Source organism: Acipenser ruthenus, chromosome 13 (assembly GCF_902713425.1).
Source record: "Acipenser ruthenus chromosome 13, fAciRut3.2 maternal haplotype, whole genome shotgun sequence".
NCBI lineage: Eukaryota > Metazoa > Chordata > Actinopteri > Acipenseriformes > Acipenseridae > Acipenser > Acipenser ruthenus.
The window spans coordinates 39,364,574-39,388,257 of record NC_081201.1 but is presented as its reverse complement, the minus strand read 5'-3'; the positions used below and the strand labels follow the sequence as shown (position 1 = coordinate 39,388,257).

At 39.8% G+C, this 23,684-nt stretch overlaps 1 protein-coding gene across 6 annotated transcripts in view; it reads right to left on the bottom strand.

Moving 5' to 3' along the window:
* The window catches only part of LOC117418260 (attractin-like protein 1), a 172,842-nt gene that overhangs the window by 28,744 nt on the left and 120,414 nt on the right, over nt 1-23,684 (bottom strand). For 4 of the 6 annotated variants that reach the window (XM_058985394.1, XM_058985391.1, XM_058985390.1 and 1 more), the window contains exon 27: nt 8,445-8,555. In XM_058985394.1, the coding sequence (XP_058841377.1) occupies nt 8,445-8,555 (111 nt within the window). Of the gene's footprint in view, nt 1-8,444; nt 8,556-15,593; nt 15,696-23,684 lie in introns of those variants that run through there. The other 2 variants (XM_058985392.1, XM_058985395.1) reach the window with 2 other exon arrangements.

Here is a 23,684-nt window from a genome sequence, read left to right as displayed (position 1 = left end):
ATTACTGAGATTCTACTGCATGGGATCCATTCTCCAAACATATCCAACCATGCTGTCCAATCTGCCTATAGAATAAACTGAGTACATTAGATTACTGGTGTTTTGTCCTCGTAGAAACATGCTGCCCAATCTGCCTATAGAATATACTGAGTACATTCGATGTACTTTTAGAATTTGTGTATTAGTCATGTTACTGTATACCGACAAAGTGGCTCTGCTCCAGCCGGACCCTGAGTTGATGTGTGAATTTCCTTTTGAGATTCAATGAATATTTTCACTCTGACCAAAGACATGCACAGCAAGCCAAATGATAGAATATTTATGAAATAAACAACATTTTCTTTATTCATGTGCCAATGCAAATCTCAAATCTAATTCCCTAATTTACGCAACTGATTAGAACACAAGAACAATAGGGAAGGGTGGAGAAGGGCAGGGAGAGAAAGGATTGATTCCCCACCCCTTGGGGAAAGCTGTAAATAAGACAGGATAATACATTTCACAAGGCCTTGTTAACAGATTCATTTACAGGGTTTGAAGGGTAATCTTACAATACTTCTGAATGACTGTAAACAGCATTATACATCTGTAATGCAGATCATTTTACAATTAACCAATGATGTTGTCGTTTTCTTTTATTGATTCAAAATGTAATTAATAATTTAGGTCAGATTAATCATTGTCCACACTTCGAGGAAGGAGGACCCAAATAGTCTGGAGCAGCATTCCAGCTGATGCGATTGCTTAAATAAGTATCTCACTATTCTCACTGAATCCAAGTTGATTTTAAGGCGGCAGAAAACCCTTTGAATAGCTAGAAAAAAATACATTTCTGTTGCTTCAGTAATATTCACTTGAGTTTCCGTAATGATTGTTCTCTCTGAGAATGTATTGATTAAAAAGTCGAGATAAAAACTTAATAAAGTATAATATTTATAATAAAAAAGTATCATTTATAATAAAATAATATAAGGGAGAAAGTACGTTGAATTTCAAATATGTACCGCTCGTCAAAATAAAATATTTATAGCGACAATCTCAATGTATATGGTAATTACAATGTTCGTACAGGAATCGGAACAAAATCTGCTCTTTATAAAGTATACACACAGTAAGGAAGTGAATGTTCATTTAATTTAAACAATACACAGCTTAAAACGTGTGTGCTAAGTCACAGAAATGTGTATCCACTGCTTGTTTGGCATTTTGACCCAATACGCAGTTTAATGTGCATTTCATGAATAAAAATGCTGCAATCACAAGGCTTCCTTCCACCTTATTACAACAGTGACTCGCTTAAATCGTTCTTAATCAATCACCATAATCAATTGAAGAGGGACCCGAGGCAGATTTGAACCCATGGTTCCAGAAGTGAAGGGCATGTTAATTAACCTGCTGTGCCACCTAGCCTCCAAGTACCTATGCTATCTCTGCCTAGCTTTGTTTCAGTGCTACGATGGTCAGACTTACAATCCAGAATTGTTAAATTGTTTGAACCAACTGCTGAATCCCAATGGAGTCAGATTATTACTTATCTTACTGCATTTACAATGATCAGTTTCCTTTACAGTTTCCTTTACTCATAAACTGATGTTTTCATTGCCGTTTAAATAATAAATTAAATAAATGTGGTTATTGAAATAAAACAAAGCTACAGTGTTATCGGGTCTGCAGTCGGTATCTATCTGACAGGGCTGGTTATGCTTACAGTATCGTACTAATCTTGATTCATGGGTTTGCAGCGCTGCTGAATTTCTAAGAGTACTCTGTCGAAACCGACGAGCTTCATTTGCTGTTGTAATATTGATGTCTGCAGCAGAAACACTACTAGAGTGTGTATTGAGAAGTGAAAGCATGTTTAGCACGCAGGTGGTACAGCAGACTAGATGCACTTCTGTGATACTGGAACTCACTTTGACAGTAGATACAAGTAACTCTCTTTCTAACCAATGAACCATCACAAAGTTTTTAAAAATAAACGTCCCATTCACAATCCTTCAGTAGTGGTTTGCTACATAAATCGGTTCGTTGAATAATTTTATATTCAAACGATGACTACATGCAATAAATCCTGAAATATGTGCATGCAACGATTCAAGACAGAAAAGATTTAATAAAAATGACCACCAAAGAATTTATTTAAAGAGGCCCGTCCCCGCCTTTAAAAGGGATCCTTTGCAGGGTGCTGCATACACTATGCAGGAAATATTTTAACAAGGTAATGCACCCTGAAAGAAAGTTAAGCCAAAACTGTTATTTAGTAATGAATTCTACTGGAGCTTGCACGACCTGGAAGATGCTTCTTCGTGCAGTACATCTCTACATGGGATCTTTATAGATGCCCTCCAAAGAAGGGATTTCTATTCTTCCCATGGTTACCCAGGTGTTGCGTTCAAATAATGTATTTCCTATTAAAACAAAATAAATGAATAAATAATCAATTAAATACATAAATATGGAAGGTTGTAGTGACTTTCTGAAGGTCACAGTTGCCTCTAATTTAGAATTAGAAGATATACTCTTTGAATCAGACATGCTGATCACAGGGCTCTTATAAAATAGGTCACGTCCTGCATTAACTTTCCTCTGCTGTGCCACACACAATGTAGGCTGCCCTCATAGTGTGTCAGGAAACGGAGATAAGGTATCTACTAACCTCATTTCAAAACTCCGCTTCACTTTTTAAAATATTTCTTGTACTTGCTTGTGTCTTTATATTTAGTTATCGGATATGCTGCTTCCCTTTATGCACCCTTCTATTGGCTATCCATAACAAGTCATGAAGAGCAGAGGTGATATTGGGACCATAGTGTAGCAACGACTGCAGGGAAGAAGACTAACCCTGGACACAATAATCTGACTTCATTTCATTATCCTGCATACTTTATACCACTTTCTAGCCCCAAGTTGCCTTCATAAAACAAACCAAAAACAAAAGGCATACCAGCTTTTACACAACAACCCCTGCATCAAATGAAGGAAATGGTTACAAAATGAAAACACAGTAAGGCAAAGTTCTTAACACAACAGAACATACAGTAAGCAATACTCCTGATGCACAACTGTGCTGTGCAGGTGCAAAAACAAAGCCTTCGAAATGGCAGAACTGCACTAGTCGCATGACATAACATGACAAACTTTAAACAGAGCGGTATCTGTGCTATTCAAAAACACACTTCCAATACAAAGGTCAATTAACAGTGTCTGTGACAGTGCTACCCATCAAGTAATCATTGGGTGATCAGCTCCATATGCCGCTTATTCAGTCTTCGCAGCAAATTGCTTTTAAATGTATGTTTATGACCTGTTTATAATCCAATAACGTGACCTGAAAACTCTGTGGATGCCACATCATTCAGGTTTGGTTTGGTTTCTCATGATAAGTAACTGTTTCACTATAGGAGTTTAGGAAGGGTTTTAATTTATCAAGCAGCAAATGCATTTATAATGCATATGATTCTATTGTTTCATATACTTGTTGTGGAAAATATAATATCCTATACAATAATAAAGGTATATCGGGTATCCGCTGGCTTCCTCTTGCATTCGCAGTTGAGATCCTTATCATTCACAATCACATGCTTTTAACTCAATTTCAATCTTGTTTTTCTAAAAGGCAATCCAACATGATTGAATTACACAAATCTGTGTTTTAAAGCAGTATTTCCATGCTCTATGAAGAGTTAAAAAGAAACAAACGCTTGTATTCGGCACCTTCCTCAGTTTTAGTATAGAGAGAGCTTTTCTTTTTCAATCAATAATAAAAAAGATATTTTATTTGGTGGTGCTTTATTTAATTTCCCTGTGGTATAGTAAATACATTTTTGCTCCTACTGTAAGTCGACAATAAATTGAAATAACCAAAAAAATAAATAAAAAGATGTATTTTATAAAAGGTAAACAGATTCCAGAGGCTTTCCCTGCTATGGGCTTGTAGTTTACTTTGTACTGAAGCACACAGATCTTATAGTGAGCCTGTGTGCCATGCATGGACTACCCTCGGAATATGAATTACAGCTGCAGTAACAATGCTGGGGCTACTGTGCATATCATGGTATTTGCCCAGCTCGGTATAGTACCTTGGGAGAAGTACAGCTCTGATTGGACTATGACTGATCTAGCCAGTCAACCAACTCCCACATTTTTTATCCACAAAATCCAACAAGTAATAATGTTTCCATGTTTAGGATGCCACACTACCTAAACATTCTGGCCAGCCACGGATCAAGTGTGGCCTCAATTTGCATAAGCAGATTATCCAAGTTGCTTCTCAAATCCTTTTACGACTCTAATTTTCAGAATGAACCTAAGAGGTCAAGCTTATTTCATGACATCCCATTAATAATTGATTTATTCACTTTGTTCTTCGATTTTACTGAAATCCCTCAAGAAAGTGATATTACAGACCAATCCTGAAATAACAACCAATCTATCGCGGAGAGGCTCCATCTGTCTAGCAGGGTGTCTAAAATAAGTTAAAGCAACTGTCTGAGATTCAACACAATCTGCATATGTAATGCGTAGATGTGCAGGTATCTGTAATGTGTATAGATGTGCAGGTATCTGTAATGTGTATAGATGTGCAGGTATCTGTAATGTGTATAGATGTGCAGGTATCTGTAATGTGTATAGATGTGCAGGTATCTGTAATGTGTAGATGTGCAGGGATCTGTAATGTGTATAGATGTGCAGGTATTTGTAATGTGTATATGTGCAGGGATCTGTAATGTGTATAGATGTGCAGGTATCTGTAATGTGTATAGATGTGCAGGTCTCAACCACAGGGCAGCACTTAACCCTTTAATGTACCAACTACATCCCACACATTGGGCTATTTTCAGAATGCATTACGATGTTTAGACGTGTACTGCATACCGAAAAATGCTTTATAAATATGGGCCATTATCTCATCATTACTTGACAACTAACCCTGCCATACTTCCTCCTGTGAGCAAACATTCCCCTCTCAGCAGTCAATATCTTCTCTGACCTATTTGGCTGAAAGAGATGCAGTAAAATGAAAGTTGGTGACACTATCAATAGAATCAGTGTTAGATACTGGTATGTTTTAAATTAGGCTTTTATCAACCTGTGTAGAACAGATAGGTCTCCTGACCAGGGAAAGAATGTTTATGGTTAAAGAATACGGGACGCTGGGACATTCTAAAACTTTCAAGAACTGCCCCTCCAGACACTTGTGAGGAAACCAATGCCTTTAGTTCCAGCCCAGGTAAAGACATTCTCTGCCTTTCAGCAGGGATCCAGTGCAATACGGGCTTCCCCAGCACGCTTCCTGTGTGCACCACAGTCCAGTACATGTGGCACTAAATGTCCTCAAATCACTGGGATGCATTTCACACACACAAGATTATGAAACACCGTTCATGCCGGCACTTGAGTTAAAGAATTACTGTTAGTTTCGCGGCTGGTTGTTGAAATCCACACGCAATGCCTGTGAGGTGAAAGCTTTTCTACAGAGCACTGCAGCACTGACACAGCTGTTTCAGTTGTGTCCGGCCGAGACAAGTGTATACAGTATTATATTGAACCGTGTCTGCTTCCTGCGCTTTTACTTTGAAGCAACATTAACACAGCGTGTCGCCCTGCTAATCTCAGCCACGTTACTGTTCTGCGCCTTCTCTTGTTTGCACAGTAGTGATGGTTGCACTAGCGTAACGGCACAGCAAGGTCATTCTGGGGTATTTGAAATCATTTCACAATAATTGAGTGAGTGCCGCGTCTCTCTCAGAAACAATAGCTGCGGCTTTTTGCTCCAGCTGGGTTCAATATTCAAGCCAAATTATAGAGCTTTAGTGGCAGTCACCAGAGACCGGGGAGTGACAGTAAGCTGTTTGAGACCTCATCATTCTCTCCGTGACAGCTGGATGGTGCAAGGTCTTGTAAAAAAGGACTTAGAAACCGATCATGAACATGCAGCCAGACTTAATCAAATAACATACATGAATACATTCCCTCAGAAAGGCTTATTCTTACGGTATATTTCTATACTCAAGAACTTCTCAGACAAGGGAATGCAATTTATTATTAATTTTTTTGAGATACTGTTGCCGGGCAGAGGCTTGTTCCGGTTATGGGGGTGAAAAAAAAAAAGAAAAGAAAAAACACACTTCTAGAAGAAATGGTGACAGCACTGGGGTAAAAAGACATCTTCTCCTATGACAAGTGTCTTGGGACTCTATGTCAGAAAAGAAAAGCGGATCTGTGTATATGACAGATGACATCTCCTTCAGTACAAAGTAATGCATGTTTGGTGTGTTGATGTATTTCAAGGATATCCCTCTCTTTGTATCACTGGTGGACAGCTGGTTTCGTGCTCCTGGAATATTTAGCTGGTTAGCATGTATCTTAAATGGTATGACAGCACAATAAAATAGAGGCATTTTTATTTACATCCCCATTTACAGCAGGTTTTAGGTACATTTATAAGCAGTAAGCTAGTTTAGAACACATTGTGCCAAACGTTTTGAGAGACTGAATGTAAAACGGCAGCCAGCAGTATTGCTGTATATAAAACACAACAGCAATCGTGAAACCAAGGTACCCAGGTTTTCAGCAATCTCTGATGTCAATTCACCAACAACCACCATCTCATCCACAGCACTTTAGCAACACAGCCGCAGCACCCACATTAAACCACTCATGTAAAACTCTTGCTCACTGTCCAAATCATGCATGAAATTCTGTGAGGACTCCATTCACCCGACTTCATGAACTCCAGTATAATCCTGTATAATTTATAAACAATTATGTTCAATTGGCTTTGTAAAGCAACAGCAGATGTTGCTTAATTAACCTTTATGAAAAAAAAAAATGTTTTCACCTTATAATATTTCACCTTCAGCTGTTATGTTTCCACAACAGAAACCCATTAAGACAGAACTTGTTCCTTTCTAACTACTCAGTATTGGATAAGCCCATGAAGAAAGGCAGTGATGACACAACTAATGCAATTCAGAAAATCAGTAGCTGGATACAGTTTGAAACTCAATGGCATCTCTATGGGATTTCTCTGCTGTTTCGTATTTGGCAGATTTAGCACAAGATCCTTTGACGCAGTATAAAAGCAAAGACACATGTGCATATAGTAGAAATCAAATCAACTCGTATTTGTCATTCAAGACAACAGCAACACACAGCTTACATAAGTAGTAACACCTCTGTAGCTTCTGTTTTATGCAGAGTTTTCCTACAGTTACTGTGCTTCACTCTGCTCACCTGTTCTGCCACACTATCCTTTTAGTTTTGTGATCAAGTTGAAGACTGTTAACAGTGTCTAGTTACAGCTTCTTTCAATCAATGATGAAGAGCAGTGGAGCCCACTATTCTGAGGGGGGGTCTGCAATCTTTGCAGAATAAATGAGTGTTATTTATATAAACTTAATGCTATTATTTTATCACAAAATAGGGAAATATTACAAAAACAATGCATTTATGTATTTAGTATTCATAATTATTTATTCCCCAAGAAGGTTGCAATGAAAAGCTAAGCTTGTTTTATGCAATGGAATAATAATAATAATAATAATAATAATAATAATAATAATAATAATAAATCAACAATGCAAGTAGACAATTTAATCGATGCATCACGTACACAAAGGTTAAACACCTGAGGGCCTGTTATTCTGTCACACCTGCATTTACATGCCTGCTATTTCAAGGATTGATTTTAAAAGGCCTTGAGGCAAGCTGGATACTGCTCTGGTCTGGAGTCTGATGGATTCTCAAGTGATTCTCACAAGAGCACCTGCCTGCCATGCAAATAAACAGCACTGACTCACAAGAGCACCTGCCTGCCGTGCAAATAAACAGCACTGCCTCACAAGAGCACCTGCCTGCCATGCAAATAAACAGCACTGACTCACAAGAGCACCTGCCTGCCATGCAAATAAACAGCACTGACTCACAAGAGCACCTGCCTGCCATGCAAATAAACAGCACTGACTCACAAGAGCACCTGCCTGCCGTGCAAATAAACAGCACTGACTCACAAGAGCACCTGCCTGCCATGCAAATAAACAGCACTGACTCACAAGAGCACCTGCCTGCCATGCAAATAAACAGCACTGACTCACAAGAGCACCTGCCTGCCGTGCAAATAAACAGCACTGACTCACAAGAGCACCTGCCTGCCATGCAAATAAACAGCACTGACTCACAAGAGCACCTGCCTGCCGTGCAAATAAACAGCACTGACTCACAAGAGCACCTGCCTGCCATGCAAATAAACAGCACTGACTCACAAGAGCACCTGCCTGCTATGCAAATAAACAGCACTGACTCACAAGAGCACCTGCCATGCAAATAAACAGCACGGCTGCAGCCAGCACTGTTAATCGGGCATGCCCCCTCTTGCTTGGTTTCAGTAACAATGTAAATGGGGGCGCATGTATAAATCTGTATTTGGGTTCTTTAGTGCCTACCTCTAATGGCCCTCGTAGAGGATCAGTTTGCTCTCCTCCTGCTGCTTCCAGCGCCACGTCCACAGAAGCAAAGGGGCGGCTGGCCATCTGCTGCCTCTCCCTCATGAGCTGCTGTTGAGGAAAAAAACATAAAATAATTGCAAACTTAATTAACAGGGCAGTATCAATCCTGTACTGCGTGTTGCTGTCAAGCAGATCATTAGAGGACATAGGGCTCCGGGACTGAAATTCACACTTATTCACAGGACAGCCCAACTGAGATACAGCTTTTAGTTTTCTTGCGGTCATTTTATTTATATTTATTTATATATATATATATATATATATATATTTTTTTTTTTTTTTAACTCAGCACAGCTGAGAGGACCATACTGTAAATGGACAAATCCTACTTTAACTTGGGTCGGTCAGAATATCAAGCAGAACCGAGAACCGTAAAGTGTATTATTTTAGGTATAACACGTCTGAACAATACAAATGGAGTTCACAGTGTTGTTTAACTGATCAGTGATCTTTTGTACATGCTTTCAAATTACAGAACTTCTTTTCAATGTGTCTTTGGTAAACAAAAGCGTAACACACAATACAACTTGCTTTTCATCTGGTACTGCAGTATTGGACAGCACAGGAGCTTATTTTAATTCCCAATTGTTAGTGATGTATTTCCAAGGGAAGCAGCTGACTTTGAACTCGCAAAGAACAATCAAGACTGGATGCAACATCCTGGAGAACAAAAAAATAAGACAATCCAAGTTTAAGTTTCCATTTGGAAACCTTGGGAGCTCTAATCCTACCAAGCAGATAAAAAGCACTGAACATGACCATTTTACCCATTGAAAAGGTGCCCTTATTTAATGCTGCCACTCCACTTCCTCAGAAGTCCTGAAGGATCTCAGAAGCACAATGTGGTACAGTCCTGCCGACTACACGTAGATCATTACATGGGTCATTCATTTTGAAAGTGCTATAAACAACACCAGCATAGCCAGGCTATCACAGCTGTGCATTTTAAACAGTTTACCTGCTATCCAATTACCAATTTCTGCTTATTTAGAAGACTGATGGCAATTTTACATCACAGGTGAGTGAGCAACTCCATTTCAGGACAGGGAATTCATCTGGATTATTTCCATTATCTGGCACATTGTGTCATACCTCTGAAGCTTATCATTGCTCACCCTATGATCTTGGAAGATGGGGTGGGGGGTGGGATGGATCCAAGCTTATTTCACAGAAGTGACTCTATCTAAGCTCATGTCATTGTTTTAATGAAACAGTAGTGCACAGTAAGTAGTCCTGCTTGCAACAGGATGGTAATGTAGTTTTTACAGCATGAAGGGTATTTTAGTGCTCCTATTAGCTGTATCCAATATAGTTTTCCAGGCTCCAGTCCTAATAAAACCAAATTCAGTTGTAGCTGAAAACAGGGCTGATGGTTTCATACTGGGTAACCATGTCATGTGCAGTCGTAGGGTAAACCCCAATGAATGCCTTGCTATGCTGCTGCAGGACTGGGTTATGGGCTGTGCTTTAAGAACAGTCCAAATAAGCACACAGTACAGTATGGGCATCTTAAGGATGTAACACAAATAAAACAAGTAAGACCTGATTCAAGCAACAGTGCCAGTGATCTCTGCAGTAAAAAGAGTAAGGATAATCAAGAATGATTTACTGTTTAGGAAAAAGGAAATAAAGGCTAAGTGGGTGCTTGTGTTCCACTGTACTGGAACGCACCAGTGCAGTAATTATCACTGGCACCATTTATACAATACCCAATTGAGGGGCCCGCTTTAGTCCAATTATCTCAAATTTGTGACCATAAAGTATCACTCCAAGCAATGTTGTTTTGCTTAATTCTTTCACCAAGCAGCAGCAAGTAATTTCACTTTTAATAACGCTGTCACTTTGCACCATTTCCATTCTCCTGTAGTCTTACACGTCCATATTTGAAGGGCTTTGTTTGAATTGAAATATCTGTGAACTGAAGCAGATGGTGATCAGGGATACAATATTGATCCTTATGACTGTGAACTTGTTTTTACAGATATAGAAATGACACTGTGTGTGTGCTGCATAAGAAGGGAGGGTCTGTGGGAAAGCCTCGTCTGGTCCTAGGCAGAGCACATGAACACACACACACACACACAGTGTTAGAATGGGTTGTATTCACTGACTGACGTGCTTTCAGCAGGTTCTGTTTGCTAAAGATAAACAGAAATAAGGCACAGGGTTGTGTTTAGTTAATATGTTTGCATATGGATAATCCTTTGAGTACAATAAATACTATGGGCCCTATTTAGCAAATATGTGCGCAGCCGCTATCACTAGGTCAAATATGTGCGCAGCCGCTATCACTAGGGCAAAAATGTGAGCAGCCGCTATCGCTAGGGCAAAAATGACTGCGTTTGCGAAGCGCTGCGATAGGACAAGAAAACGTGATTTAGAAGTCAGGTCTCATGCGTGGGCTAACGCACATCAAATAGCGAATCATACGCCCAGCCAATCAAAGCATAGTGGGGGCAGTAAGGTTACAATCAATAAGGAGTCAACATTCTCTTTAAGAGGACCTGTGCGTCTGCGATAGTGAACGGATGGTATTTTGAAACCCCCCCAAAAAAGAAGGAAGAAGACACAAGCGCCTCAAGCAAGGCTACTTTTTTTTTTTTTAAACAGGGGGGACCGTGAATACTTACAAAATAAAGTAATCTATGAGCAAAATTAAGTTACATAAATATTTTTTTTCTGTTTCACTTGCTGAGCGAGGAAGCAAAAAATGTAGAATCAGGAGTTTTCCTTGTTAGGCATGTATAGCTCAGCTTTGAACCATGAGCACCATCACTGCCTTTATTATAATTGCTTTCCTGTTAAATATACTGATGGTACGCATTTGCATCTTACACAACAATAACAAAGTCTGCATACCTGTGAACCCCTGTCTAAAAGGCTTTGTCTGACCTGCCTGACACCATCTGCAACCTCCAACACTGGTGCTTCAAGTTCAGCATCTGCTTCCCTCAAACCCTGTAATCTTTCCTCTGTGACTTCAACATCCATTATGGAGAGCTATGTTGTGTAAAACAAACTAGCCAGGATGATATTGCTACCTTCTGAGGAGTGTACTGTAGTGTTCCCCCAGAGACATCCAAACATCGGAATCACATTTTGAGGATTCCAAATGTTCGCTCAATTACAGTACGAGCACATTTAAAAGGTATGATTATACCTTCGGCAGGGGTCGTGGTGTTGAGCAGCGCTCTCAGTAGCCACCGCTTCAGTGGATACCCGTTGTTTAATAGGGAGCGTGAATCCTGATCTTCGATGCTAGCAACACTTTGTGATGAGTGTGTGGTGACTATTATTGAAAAGAAGGATACACCGGCTCCCGTTGCTCTGTGAAGACTGTGATTATGCAGAGCTGCTTTTAAATGAGGACACACACACACACACACACACACACACACACACACACACACACAGACACACACACACACACACAGACACACTTCCTTGCAGTTATTTGATTAGACCACATTGACAACAGGAACCCACAGGAAAGGCCCAATACAATTCCACAGAGCAACACAAGGGCAGGTTAATCCCTGCCTCCTCACACGTGTTCAATACCAAAGTGACAGGGAATGTAAATCAAGGAGACGGTGACATTTCAAGCTCCAGTCAGTCTGCTATGAGAGGGAAAGTGGGACGATTTAGATTTCATCAATTATATCACATCAAACTCGGCCCCAATCATTGGCCGGCTGGACAGCTTTCATCCATCCTCATTTATTGAGGAAAGCACAGCCAAGCTGGTACGATGGCAAGCGCACAGCAGAAGAGAGGCTCCATGTGTTTATTTTAAAATAATAATAGGCTTTTTGCAGGCTGGCTATACTGATGTCCAAAACCACCACCTGCAACTATTTACCTGCATCGGCATTTTGTATTAATGCTAGTAAATGTTAAATTGCAATGCTGAGAACACATTACTCAGCTGTGCTCATGTGGTCCGAAGCTCATTTCACATTGATTAGAAAGGCATGAACAAAGTTATTGCTAAAGCTGCCCTCCAGATTGTAAAGCAAGCTGACAAATACAGATTGCAGCCATGGCTGACAACGATAAGACAATGCATAACTCCAGCCTGAGAGAGACAGTGCATGCCTTTTAAAAGGACCATGGTCTTACTCTCTGTGAATATGTTTTTGCGACAGAAAAAAGTTTTAAAAAGTATTATTTTAGAGCATTTACTTTGTGAGACAAGTGTAAGCGATGTTTAAAAGAAATGCTTAACCTCTTAACCCTCACCAGACCTTCATACAGAGGGTGCTTCCATTGCTTTGAGTTTAAAGGTAAAACCACACCAAGAAAGCAAATGTAAAGCTACACTGGGCATCTGCAGTTACAGCACATCTGCAGTCTTAAAAACTGGACTTCCTTAACATGAGATGCTTTGGGAACATCTGGAACACAATTGGAGTGTTTCACAGAGTATTTGAAGGTCTGGAAGGAATGCACAGTTTATATTAATGGAAAGATCAGTATCAAGAGAGGGAATAGACACAACTTCACAAACTTACTGCAACCCCCTTCCTACAGCAAGCTTCCCTCACTGTGCAAGTGCTGCTGCTTTCCTGCCGCCTAACTTCACCTAATAAATCTAAATGAATTGAAGAAAATAGTGCTGTATATATAAATCAAGACATGACAGCAAATAGCACCAGTTTGGGGAAGCTTTTGCACAGCAGAATAGATTAAATTAATAATAAAAAATAAAAATGGTAGCATAAATATTAGGCATTTTATAACCTTGGCAGTTTGATGCAATCTTTGAAGTATAACCAATTAATTCTCACACCAATACAGACATTCAGAGCCACTAAACTGTTAGTAAGAGTGAATGCTGCGTCAGTGTCACGTCAAGATCTGTGCAAATACGCTGTGGCAATGTGGACGTGAGGATCGTATTAGCGCAGACAGTGCCTGAAGAAGCTCAGTGTGGGTCAACACCATTCGGAAGAACAAGAAAACAAAGCAGCCAGATCTCCCAGATTGAGTGACAGTCAGCCAAACAAATGCCTATGGCTTTCCAAGGAAGTGACAGTGTGAACCGTCCTGCTTGCCAAGCATTAGCAGCTAACTGACACCTCCAAACCAGCACATGTGGAGGCTGACAGGATGCATTTAGTGCACATACATGGACTCTAACTTGTATTACAGAATTCAACTCTGTGTCCTTCCTCAAACAACAAGGAGACAGGTTTGTTACATGTGAAAGTTATTGATAATCAGACAAAAAGCAAGCCCAAGGTTTTCATACAGAAGTTTGATTCAAACAGCCTGGGGCTTGCCAGTAGTTTGATATTGATGACTTTTTCGTGGCACAGTGCTAATGAGTTTTACGGCTAAATAACACAGATTTAAAGTCTGCAAAGTTTACTGCACTGGGTACTGCTTACTTTTCTTTCTACACAGCTCATGTGGTGCCCTTTCTTATTCAGACCTCTGCAAAAACTTCATTCAGGGTTCATGACTCGCTGTGGCTACTCTGCTGGTGTAAAGGTACAGTTTATTCCCCTGGTCCCTGTTCTGCCTCACTCTTTCCTGATTAACCCCCCACCCACCCACCCACCCACCCCACTGACCCCACACACCCCACCCCACTGACCCCACCCCACCCACCTTCAACTCCTACACCCAGGCTGCCAGCACTCTTTGTATCAGAACCCTGAAGGGAATACTCCTGGTTCCCAGTGGGATTTCAGCCTATTTGCAGCAGCATCTGCTTCAGTGGCACATGAATAGGAGCTGTATGATATTATTGCACTGGGATTAAGTTATCTAAAAATTATTATTATTATTATTATTATTATTATTTATTTCTTTGCAGACGCCCTTATCCAGAGCGACTTACAATTGTTACAAGATATCACATTATTTTTACATACAATTACCCATTTATACAATTGGGTTTTTACTGGAGCAATCTAGGTAAAGTACCTTGCTCAAGGGTATAGCAGCAGTGTCCCCTACCTGGGATTGAACCCACGACCCTCTGGTCAAGAGTCCAGAGCCCTAACCACTACTCCACACTGCTGCCCTAAAATACCCACCCTCCAAATAAAGACTAGGGTTATTATTTTCTTTTCCCAATGCAATATTGCTGGATAACATTACTCTGCAGCATATACACAACAACACACACATATATATATATTTCATGAAGTGGTATGCCTCACTGTGACACAGTAGGTGACAGTTTGTATTACACTGTGTTGTAAATGACAACGCAGACCTTGGAGAAATACACAGTATTGCCTTGTGGGCTTTTGGTTCTGCTTTGACATTTCTGGTGGTGTTGTACTTGCATCACTCTCTCACTTGATCAAAAATAAATACATAAAACAATCCTGAATTTGTGTTGGATCATCTTTTTTAAATATAGTAATACTCTTTTTATTTAAAATGGAATGAAATGTATAATTAAACAGATCCATAGCTTGATATGATCCCAAACATTCGTATTACAGTAGCTGTGCCCGAGAACAGCTCCTACGTTACTCTACAGCATTGCTGCTTCTTCAAGAGTCGCTCTGACTTGTTCTTTATGAACGGCTACACTTTCAGCGCGCAACTTTGATCTGAAAAGAACCCAGAGGACTCATTGTGTCATGAATGGCTTAGTTCTTACAGCAGTGATGGACAGTGATTGTGTGGAATATTATACATATGAAATGCTCAGAGCCTTGGGGCAAGCCTTTAAAAGACCCAGCTATTGTTATTGCCTTGGTTTCCCACTTCAAGGTTACTACCAAGAGCTAAATGATGGACTGAGAAACAGCGCTCACTGTTTCATGCAGAATAATTAAAAGCACATTCAGAAGAAGCAGAAGGAGCAACAGGATGGAGATTCCTCAGGATTTCAACCCATTGTAGTGTGACAGCACCACACAGTTATACTGCTCATGTATACAAAGCTCTGTGAATCTGTATCAGAATCCTGCTTTAATCAAAGTGGAATGTGGGTTATGAATACCAGGCAAATGAAAAATCAAGGATTTTGGTAACCTACGCACAGGAGACTGATTGTCAAAAAGTCTTGGGCTTGCCAGTAGTGTGTTATTAAGATCTATCTGTTCAATTTGTATGGGCTGGCCTTATAGTAACTTATTTCAGCACAGGACTTGCAGAAACACACTTCTGAGGCTGCTTAGTAAGACCGTGTCCGTGTTCAAGTCCTGCTGGGGCTTCTGTCTACGAGTAAAAAAAACACACAAGTGTGTTTGAGATGAACAGCCAAATAATAGATTGATCTAGTGATCACGCACTTAAAACAATGCTGAGATGACTAAACTTTTATTTAGAAAGGACATATTAGGTAGCTGTTCAGTGCATTAGTCATTTAAATGAGCAAAACAAGTTTCCAGCAGTGAAGAACGATCTCAGCAGAACAAACATCCAATGGCTGATTTGCTGGATGGAAGTTGGTCTGAATAGGACCCCCAGAGCCCCACAATACTAACTAAACAAATACACACTGCTAAACAATACTGGTCGAGGATTATTTTCTTGCAACCCGGGCAACAAACTACAATCTATTTGACAAAATTAACCAAGCAAATCAGGAGCGAGCCTGTAAGGCTGATTTGTTGCTTGTAAGACAACTGAATAGTTGAAAAAGGCAATGTTATGGCATGGAAACAACACACTGCTCCTTTAAGGAACGTGTAGTATTGTGTGCATGTCTGTGCTACAAAAACGAAATAAAAAATAAAAATAAAAAAATCACAAAAATGGATACAGTACAAAATACAGTAGTCCCAGCAGATCAGGCTTGGGTAACACAAACACAAAACAACATCACTTTCTCGAAGCAAAAGCTTGGTTATTCCACTCCTGCACCCCAGCCTTGCTGTTAGGCTTGAACACACCATTACCTTGTTTTGCAGTTGCCAGCCAAAGCTGAAGCGCTGTAGAATAGAAAGATGCTATCATCTAGTGCTGCTCGGAGGTTAACCCCACTGTCTCAGTGAAGGCAATCTGCACAGCCACACAGCACATGCATCTTCTGACCATTTACTACCGAAACACTTGGAACTATCAAGAAGAATGCTTTAATTGATTCCATTTAATCCAAACAAATATTAACGAAGATTAAAGACTGAAAACGGTTGTGAAAGACTTTGGACCCTGTAATGCACGGTCTGAGAACAAAGGAAAGGAAAAAAAAAAAAAAACATCTGCAATATCATTTACCGCTATTAATAATCCTTTACCATCATCCTCATCATCATTACAGTATCTGCTGACTTGTGTATAATGAATTACACCATCACTTCTCCATGGCTACCCTTGAACACAGACACGCTATATTTACAGGATAAATGACTATTACATTAGATTGCCATATTTTTCTTAGGCTCTTTGAATTCAATTTATCATGAACGGATGTGTTTTTATCAGACTGGAGTTGGGGGAAGAATCATTCTGATTTCTATTCTTCAGCATTAGCAGCAGATTTAGCCTTAACCCGAGATGATGGGTTTTCAGGCAAGGATATTGACTTATTTTATGCAAAGTGTGATTATATATTAAAGAGTAACTGAATGCATCTTCCTTCAAGAACACTGGTTATTGAACCTGAAAAGCCGAAGTCAAACAAGGCCAGGAAAGCCTGAAAATCCTTAAGAGGCAAGTGAATCTTAAAAGTATTTTAAGATGCCTAATTAAAGCACAAAGTGGTCTAACATTTTCACACGGGTGCCTAATGTTTCTCTATCCCCGATTAGAAACTGAAATTCTCACCCCCAGAGGTTTCCATGCAGGCAGGTATATAAAGGATATCAATGACACATGCTGAGGTGTGTGTCGGTGCTAATGCCCAGGTGTCTATGTTTGCTGTGTGTGCTTCGGCTGTGTTGAAGCAGATTGCATTGTCTTTTGTGCCAGTGCGTAAACAATGCTGTGCCCTCCTGTCGAGAGGCTGCATTTCACACCCTGTAAAGAGAAAACAAACCTGGCAAAAGCATATTTAACATGTCCTAATGAGCAGTGTAAACAGTCTCCGTGTGTTCTGCTTTACACAACAACAGGTCTCATAACAATGCAAGTGATACAAGCTGTTTCTGAACCAAGCACAGCTACTGGGGGACAACCTTTCATGGGATTCCAGACGACATGGTTTTAGACAGCATAATGTGGCTGATTCATCGTTTGGGTAATAGGAACAGTGTCAGTTTGACGTGTCACACACACACACACACACACACACACACACACACACAATACTGTGTCCTATTACTTTGAAATGAATAAAAACACACACACACACACACACACAGAGACAGACACTACATCTAATTAAAAAGCAGCTTGTGGAGATTATGAAAATCTGTACATGGCCTTCACAGTGAAATGGACACCTTTTGTTTCCTTCTCAAAAGGAGCAGCCAATTTTCAAAGGGGCCTTTTTTTTATTTCCGTTGACTTGAGAGTGGAATTCGACGAGCCCTCTGCTCCTGTTCCCCTAGTAACCCTTTCTTCCACACTGCCCTCTGGCAGATGGCTCCTCAGTCTCATCAATGCACACAATCCTCTGTTGAGGTCACGCCTCGCAGGTTTTCCAACTGGCATTTAAATAATAAAACAAATAAAAAGGGATTTTTGTGAAAGAGAAGCTGTACCCCAACAGATGCCTCTAATTGCAGCCATGGAAATTGTGATGACACACGCCTCAGCTGAGCATCTTAAATACTGCACAAGCAGCTCCAGAACTTTTGAGATCACGCTTTTAATTGCTTTGTTTTTAGAAATCATGAAATTGTTCCCAATGGCACAGGAATCTGTTAATTCCGTGTTGTAACACACAGAGTGTAGTACTATAATTGGTCAGATGCTAGTCACAGAAGCAGGACGAGAGAAGTGTCATGTTGGCAAAAAAAGTGTCCGGAAATGAAATGTGTATAAAGAAGAAAAAACACTTGTTATTAAAACAACTACAACAACAAACAAAACAAACACATTGCATTGTGTTAAACATTAAACATTGGTGCACACTCAATTGTTCAGGACAAATGAGCGAATGTTTTGCGATATTTTATTGAAATCAGGTAATGTTAATCAATTTTTTTTTTTCAGTAAACCACCCAGTCACTAACTCAATACAGTTCATGCTAATACAATAACACCCCCCCAGTATACTCCTGTCGGGAAGGAGGAAAGCATTACACATGTCCGTCCGTCCGTCCCCCCCCACCCCCACCCCCACCCCCACCCCCAATTCAATGTGCTGCTCTTTCATGTTTTAATCCTCTAATACCACAAGAATCTAATGTATTGCAAACTTTTTATTTCATATCTCTTCTCGTACAGGTAACAGAATTTAAGCAACACAAAGGTCATTCTGGCTGTGTGTGCATTTCACTATTTCAAAGTTGGTTCTTGTGTCATTCTGAAGTCAGTTACTGATGATCAACACCTGGGGGGGGGGGGCTGGTAGAGGAAGCAACTGTTTTAAAAGGGAGCAAGAAGATACTGGAGCTACAGAATGGTAATGAAAAAGGATTGAAATAAAAAATAATTAACACCTAAGGGTGCTCACTCTAGAGTGCAGTGAGCACACACCTCGAATTCTGGATGGCCCATTCTATGAGGGCAGCAGTGTGGAGTAGTGGTTAGGGCTCTGGACTCTTGACCGGAGGGTTGTGGGTTCAATCCCCAGTGGAGGACACTGCTGTTGTACCCTTGAGCAAGGTACTTTACCTCGACTGCTCCAGTGAAAACCCAACTGTATAAATGGGTAATTGTATGTAAAAATGATGTGATATCTGTATAATGTATAATGTGATATCTTGTAACAATTGTAAGTCGCCCTGGATAAGGGCGTCTGCTAAGAAATAAATAATAATAATAATAATAATAATAATAATAATAATAATAATAATAATAATAATAATATGAGGAGATATCATGTAAAGCTGAAGGAGCATAGCTAGAGAATGAGCTGTAATGGAATCTGTTACGAGACCTGGCTAGGCTGCACACGCTGCTAAAAGCCTTTAGGGAACATTGCGGCTGTTAAACAGCCTTTCAGCTCCCTGTTAAACAAAAAAATCACCCCAATCCTACAATTAAAAATGGCTACAATCCCAAAAACAACATTTGAGGAGAAAAAAAAAAAAAAAAAAAAAGTATTTTGTGTCCAAAAACAACTACACTTCAAGGTGTTATTATTAACCTTTGCTTCATACTTTATTTGCTGCCACCTGGTGGTAAATAGTGGTAATGACAAAACAGCTGTGATTACGCACACCTAACAAATCCACTGTTTCATTTTTTTGCAACAAAGTTTTCTACAGGGAGACCAGATAAAATAACAGCATTGATTTTCTATGTCATCTGGCCATCACTGGGAACTTCATAACATTTACTGGTCATTAAAAAAAAGTCTGAATAAACATCTGCTAATTACATATTGATTTTTCTTATGCGCGTAACCTAGGCAATAATTCATAATCATAGCCATCTGTTTCATATTTCAAAACATTCCCAGGTATCCAGGCAAATGAAAAGTGATTCAAAATAAAAGAAAATATTACATATAAATATAGGTTGGGTAGGTTTTAAAATAATAATACAAGATTATTTCATAAATACAGTACACCTGCAATTTTAATATGTCCACCTACCCCCAGTCATTTCAGGCATGCTTTCGTATTATTGAAATCTTTAGTGTAGATTGCATTGTGTGCTCTTTGGATGATAACTGGGTTTAATAACTGAGGAATTGCTAAAAACATGTTATTCTGAAACAAATAAACAAATCTACAACACAAACTCCACACCTGAGTATCAGAGGACCAGACCTGAACAATGTAATGGGAGCCTTAAAGCAAGGGAGATCCACTGTGATTATTAACCTGAGGTTATTAATAACACTGCGGTTCCAGGTCTCCAGCAGGGGTAAGCATGGCTTTGGATCTACCTGCTCATCAGAAGAGCTCACTCAGTCCTGTCTGCGGTACGCTAACTGAAACAGTCAGTGAGAATATTCTGCAGTCACTCATGCAGAGAAGTCAACCCCAGGTTAGCCTTTATGTATGCCGTGTGGTAGTTATTTGTGTCTGTGCATACAAAAGTGAAAACATATAGCCTACTGATATTTAGGCAAAGTGCGCTGGAGCATGCATAGAACACTCAATACAATTATATATATATATATACATATATAAAACAGTACTGATCTCATTTCAATGATCGCACACTCGCAACTTGACTAAAGAATATCAACCTTCCTCGATGAATGCATGTTTCTTCATTATCTTGCTGTTCTTAATAGGATCACCACAGTTTAGGCAGTGTACAGAATGAAACCTACAAGTCCCCGGGTCTGCCTAACTTGCAGCCAAACTTTGCATCGTCCCTTTACATCGGACACACAGTTACAAATTAAACAGAAAACTATACGATGATGATGATCGATGCTCTACATGTTCACTGTTGACTTTTTAAACCTGGTCTCTTGAAAAGCTTTTCATTTTGAATGCAATGCTGATTAGACCAGATGTTGCCACTCTGTACTGCGCACTGAGCTAATTAAATACTTTCACCAGACTGCAGCTTCTACAGTTAAATCAATTCACAGCTGGAAGGAGGCGGAGCTTCCAATCGGCAGGGCTTGCAGAAACACAAGGCCGTCTGGAAATAATTGGCTTGTCCATCTGCGAATCAGGACTGGCAGACAGGACTTCCAGATCTGTTCCAATCCACCTCATCTGTATTCTGCACCATGTAATGCCCCTGGGTTAAAGGAAATGCACACTGATAACAATGGGCAACCCTGATGAAGGTGGCCACCTGTCCCACAGCAGATTCTGCAAAGAATGTTTAGAGCCGCTTCACTGCAGAATTCAGCTGCTAAATTCTGTATAACACTTGAGAAAAGTCTAATTATGCTGATGTGTGATTTTCACAAATAGCCACATGCAAAAAATTTAATATGTTGACATACAAAAATAAGTGTCAGTGAAGTGTCAGAGCTTCACCATTACGCCTCTAAGGCTCGATTGTTTTCAGTTTCATGAAGCCTTGATGTCTTGTCAAAGCATCAGATGAGCTTCTCCTGCTTCATTTGCCCAATTCTTTGCATTGAATATTGCGATTAACTAGAAGTGATTTCCACAGCCCTGTTTGAAGAGATGAATGATTTTCTTTATAACTACACCGACTTGGTGGAAAAGGAAAGTGTTATAGACATTTTCAATATGAATCTAAACTATTCAGCAACATGAAGCCAGAGCAGAAACTAACTTGCAGATGAGCCTGCCGAATTTCCTGCTGATCAAGAGGGCCATCCATTGCAGAGCAATATAGGAATGGTTCAAGTATAATCCCCACTGCTCATACACACATATTCCAAAGTAACAGCTCAAATTTGCAGTTTTTTTTTTTTACCTTTAATAATAGTCAGTTTCAACCAAAGGACTAGAGAGAAAATAAATGGAGTATGAGAATAACATGAGCCCCAAGTGCAATGTCTGACAGTAATGTGCAGGACAGTGGAACTGCCTGGCTGCTGTGTACAAAGATTGACTTCAGATTACGGGCTGGAGTGTGTGAATTGTCTGGTAATTATGTGGAGGTCTGTACATCAAGCTAAAGGCAGAGCGTGGACTGTGATAATAAATGCAGAGTGCTGCAAAGGTCACTCTGCAGGGAGCAGATTGAATACTATTTGCTGTACAGGGGAGCAGCAGTCCATCTCTCGTTTGTGCTTCTGCTACATTTCCCATGCTGGCATCAATGAGCTCCGCACAGAGCATGCTGTGCGAACCACACAGAGCACGCTGTGCGAACCACACAGAGCACGCTGTGCGAACCACACAGAGCACGCTGTGCGAACCACACAGAGCACACTGTGAGAACCACAAAGAGTTGCTTTTTTTTGTATTATTTAATATTTATTTTGTATTAGTTAATATTATTCGTTTATTTATTTATTTATTGGCTTAGTTGTTTTTCCTATTGATTTTCTGTGAATACCTGTTGCACCAGTGAGCTGCAATCAGTAACATTTAAAAGTTTAAAACCAGATCTTATGTACATATTTGTATTCTCCTTCTGAGGATAACACAGATAAAAAACACAACAAGGCTAGCAATTCAATGAAAGTTCTCACACTGCATCACATATTTTCCTTCGACAATCAAACAGCCTCGGCTGGAAACACGATGCAATGCCATAAATAAAGGACCATCTGGCAAGATTCATTAATTAGTGCAGTGTTTCAAACGACCTTCATAGGCTGTAGTATAAAGTGATCTGTGCAGAGTTTATCAGTCATTTTAAACTGCAGATAAACTAACATGAGCATGAATAAATACAAATAATAAATTACAAAAATAACCACTATTTGGTGCTGCTATGTTATTGACTGAGACTGACATCACCACAGTTTACAATGAGCATTTCTTAAAGACAAGTTAATTAAAACTCTACACAAATGAACTGGAATGGAATAGTTTGATTTTCGGTAGGTCATAATGGCCAGCAATCTAAAAACAAGTTCATTGGGAAATCTATAAGATTACAAAAAGATGGCCGCGCAGTCCTTAAAAGCACACACATCGTGCTGGTGGGCTTTCTGATTTCAGGCACGTTCTCCATGTTCTTATAAACTACAGCAGAAGCTGTGGTATAATTATATTAAAAACAAGGGTTTTTATTACATCATCGTTAGGATTTTCTATGAACAGGGGTGCATGGAATTTGCAGGTTTAATGTTCAGACAACGTGACACAGAAAAGGTATGGCATAGAGCAGCATGTAACCTTGGACCCCAACCGCTGCACACGTCTCCTGATTCAATTCCCTGAATTCCAATGCTCCCTCAGAATGCCTAGCAAGAAAAGCTTTTACACAATCCCATTATCTCTGAGCAAGTAAATACAGTTATCTGATTAAATTAGCCCAGGTACTGGAATGACCAAAGAGGAAAATCACCAGGGTTATAAATACCAGAAGAATTCTTTTTTTTCTATTGGTGTATTTTTTTTCCTGTTCAAAGCAACCACACGCACAGCCCATTAAATGTAGTATATATCTGTATATGTGCAAGTGTGTGTGTGTGCATGTACATGCATCCCCTTTAATAATATGGACTTAAGCCTGATAGACTCAGCCTGTTCATTACTGTTAACCCTTTACACCTTGTTTTGAAATAGTCAGCACATCAAAACCATTTTT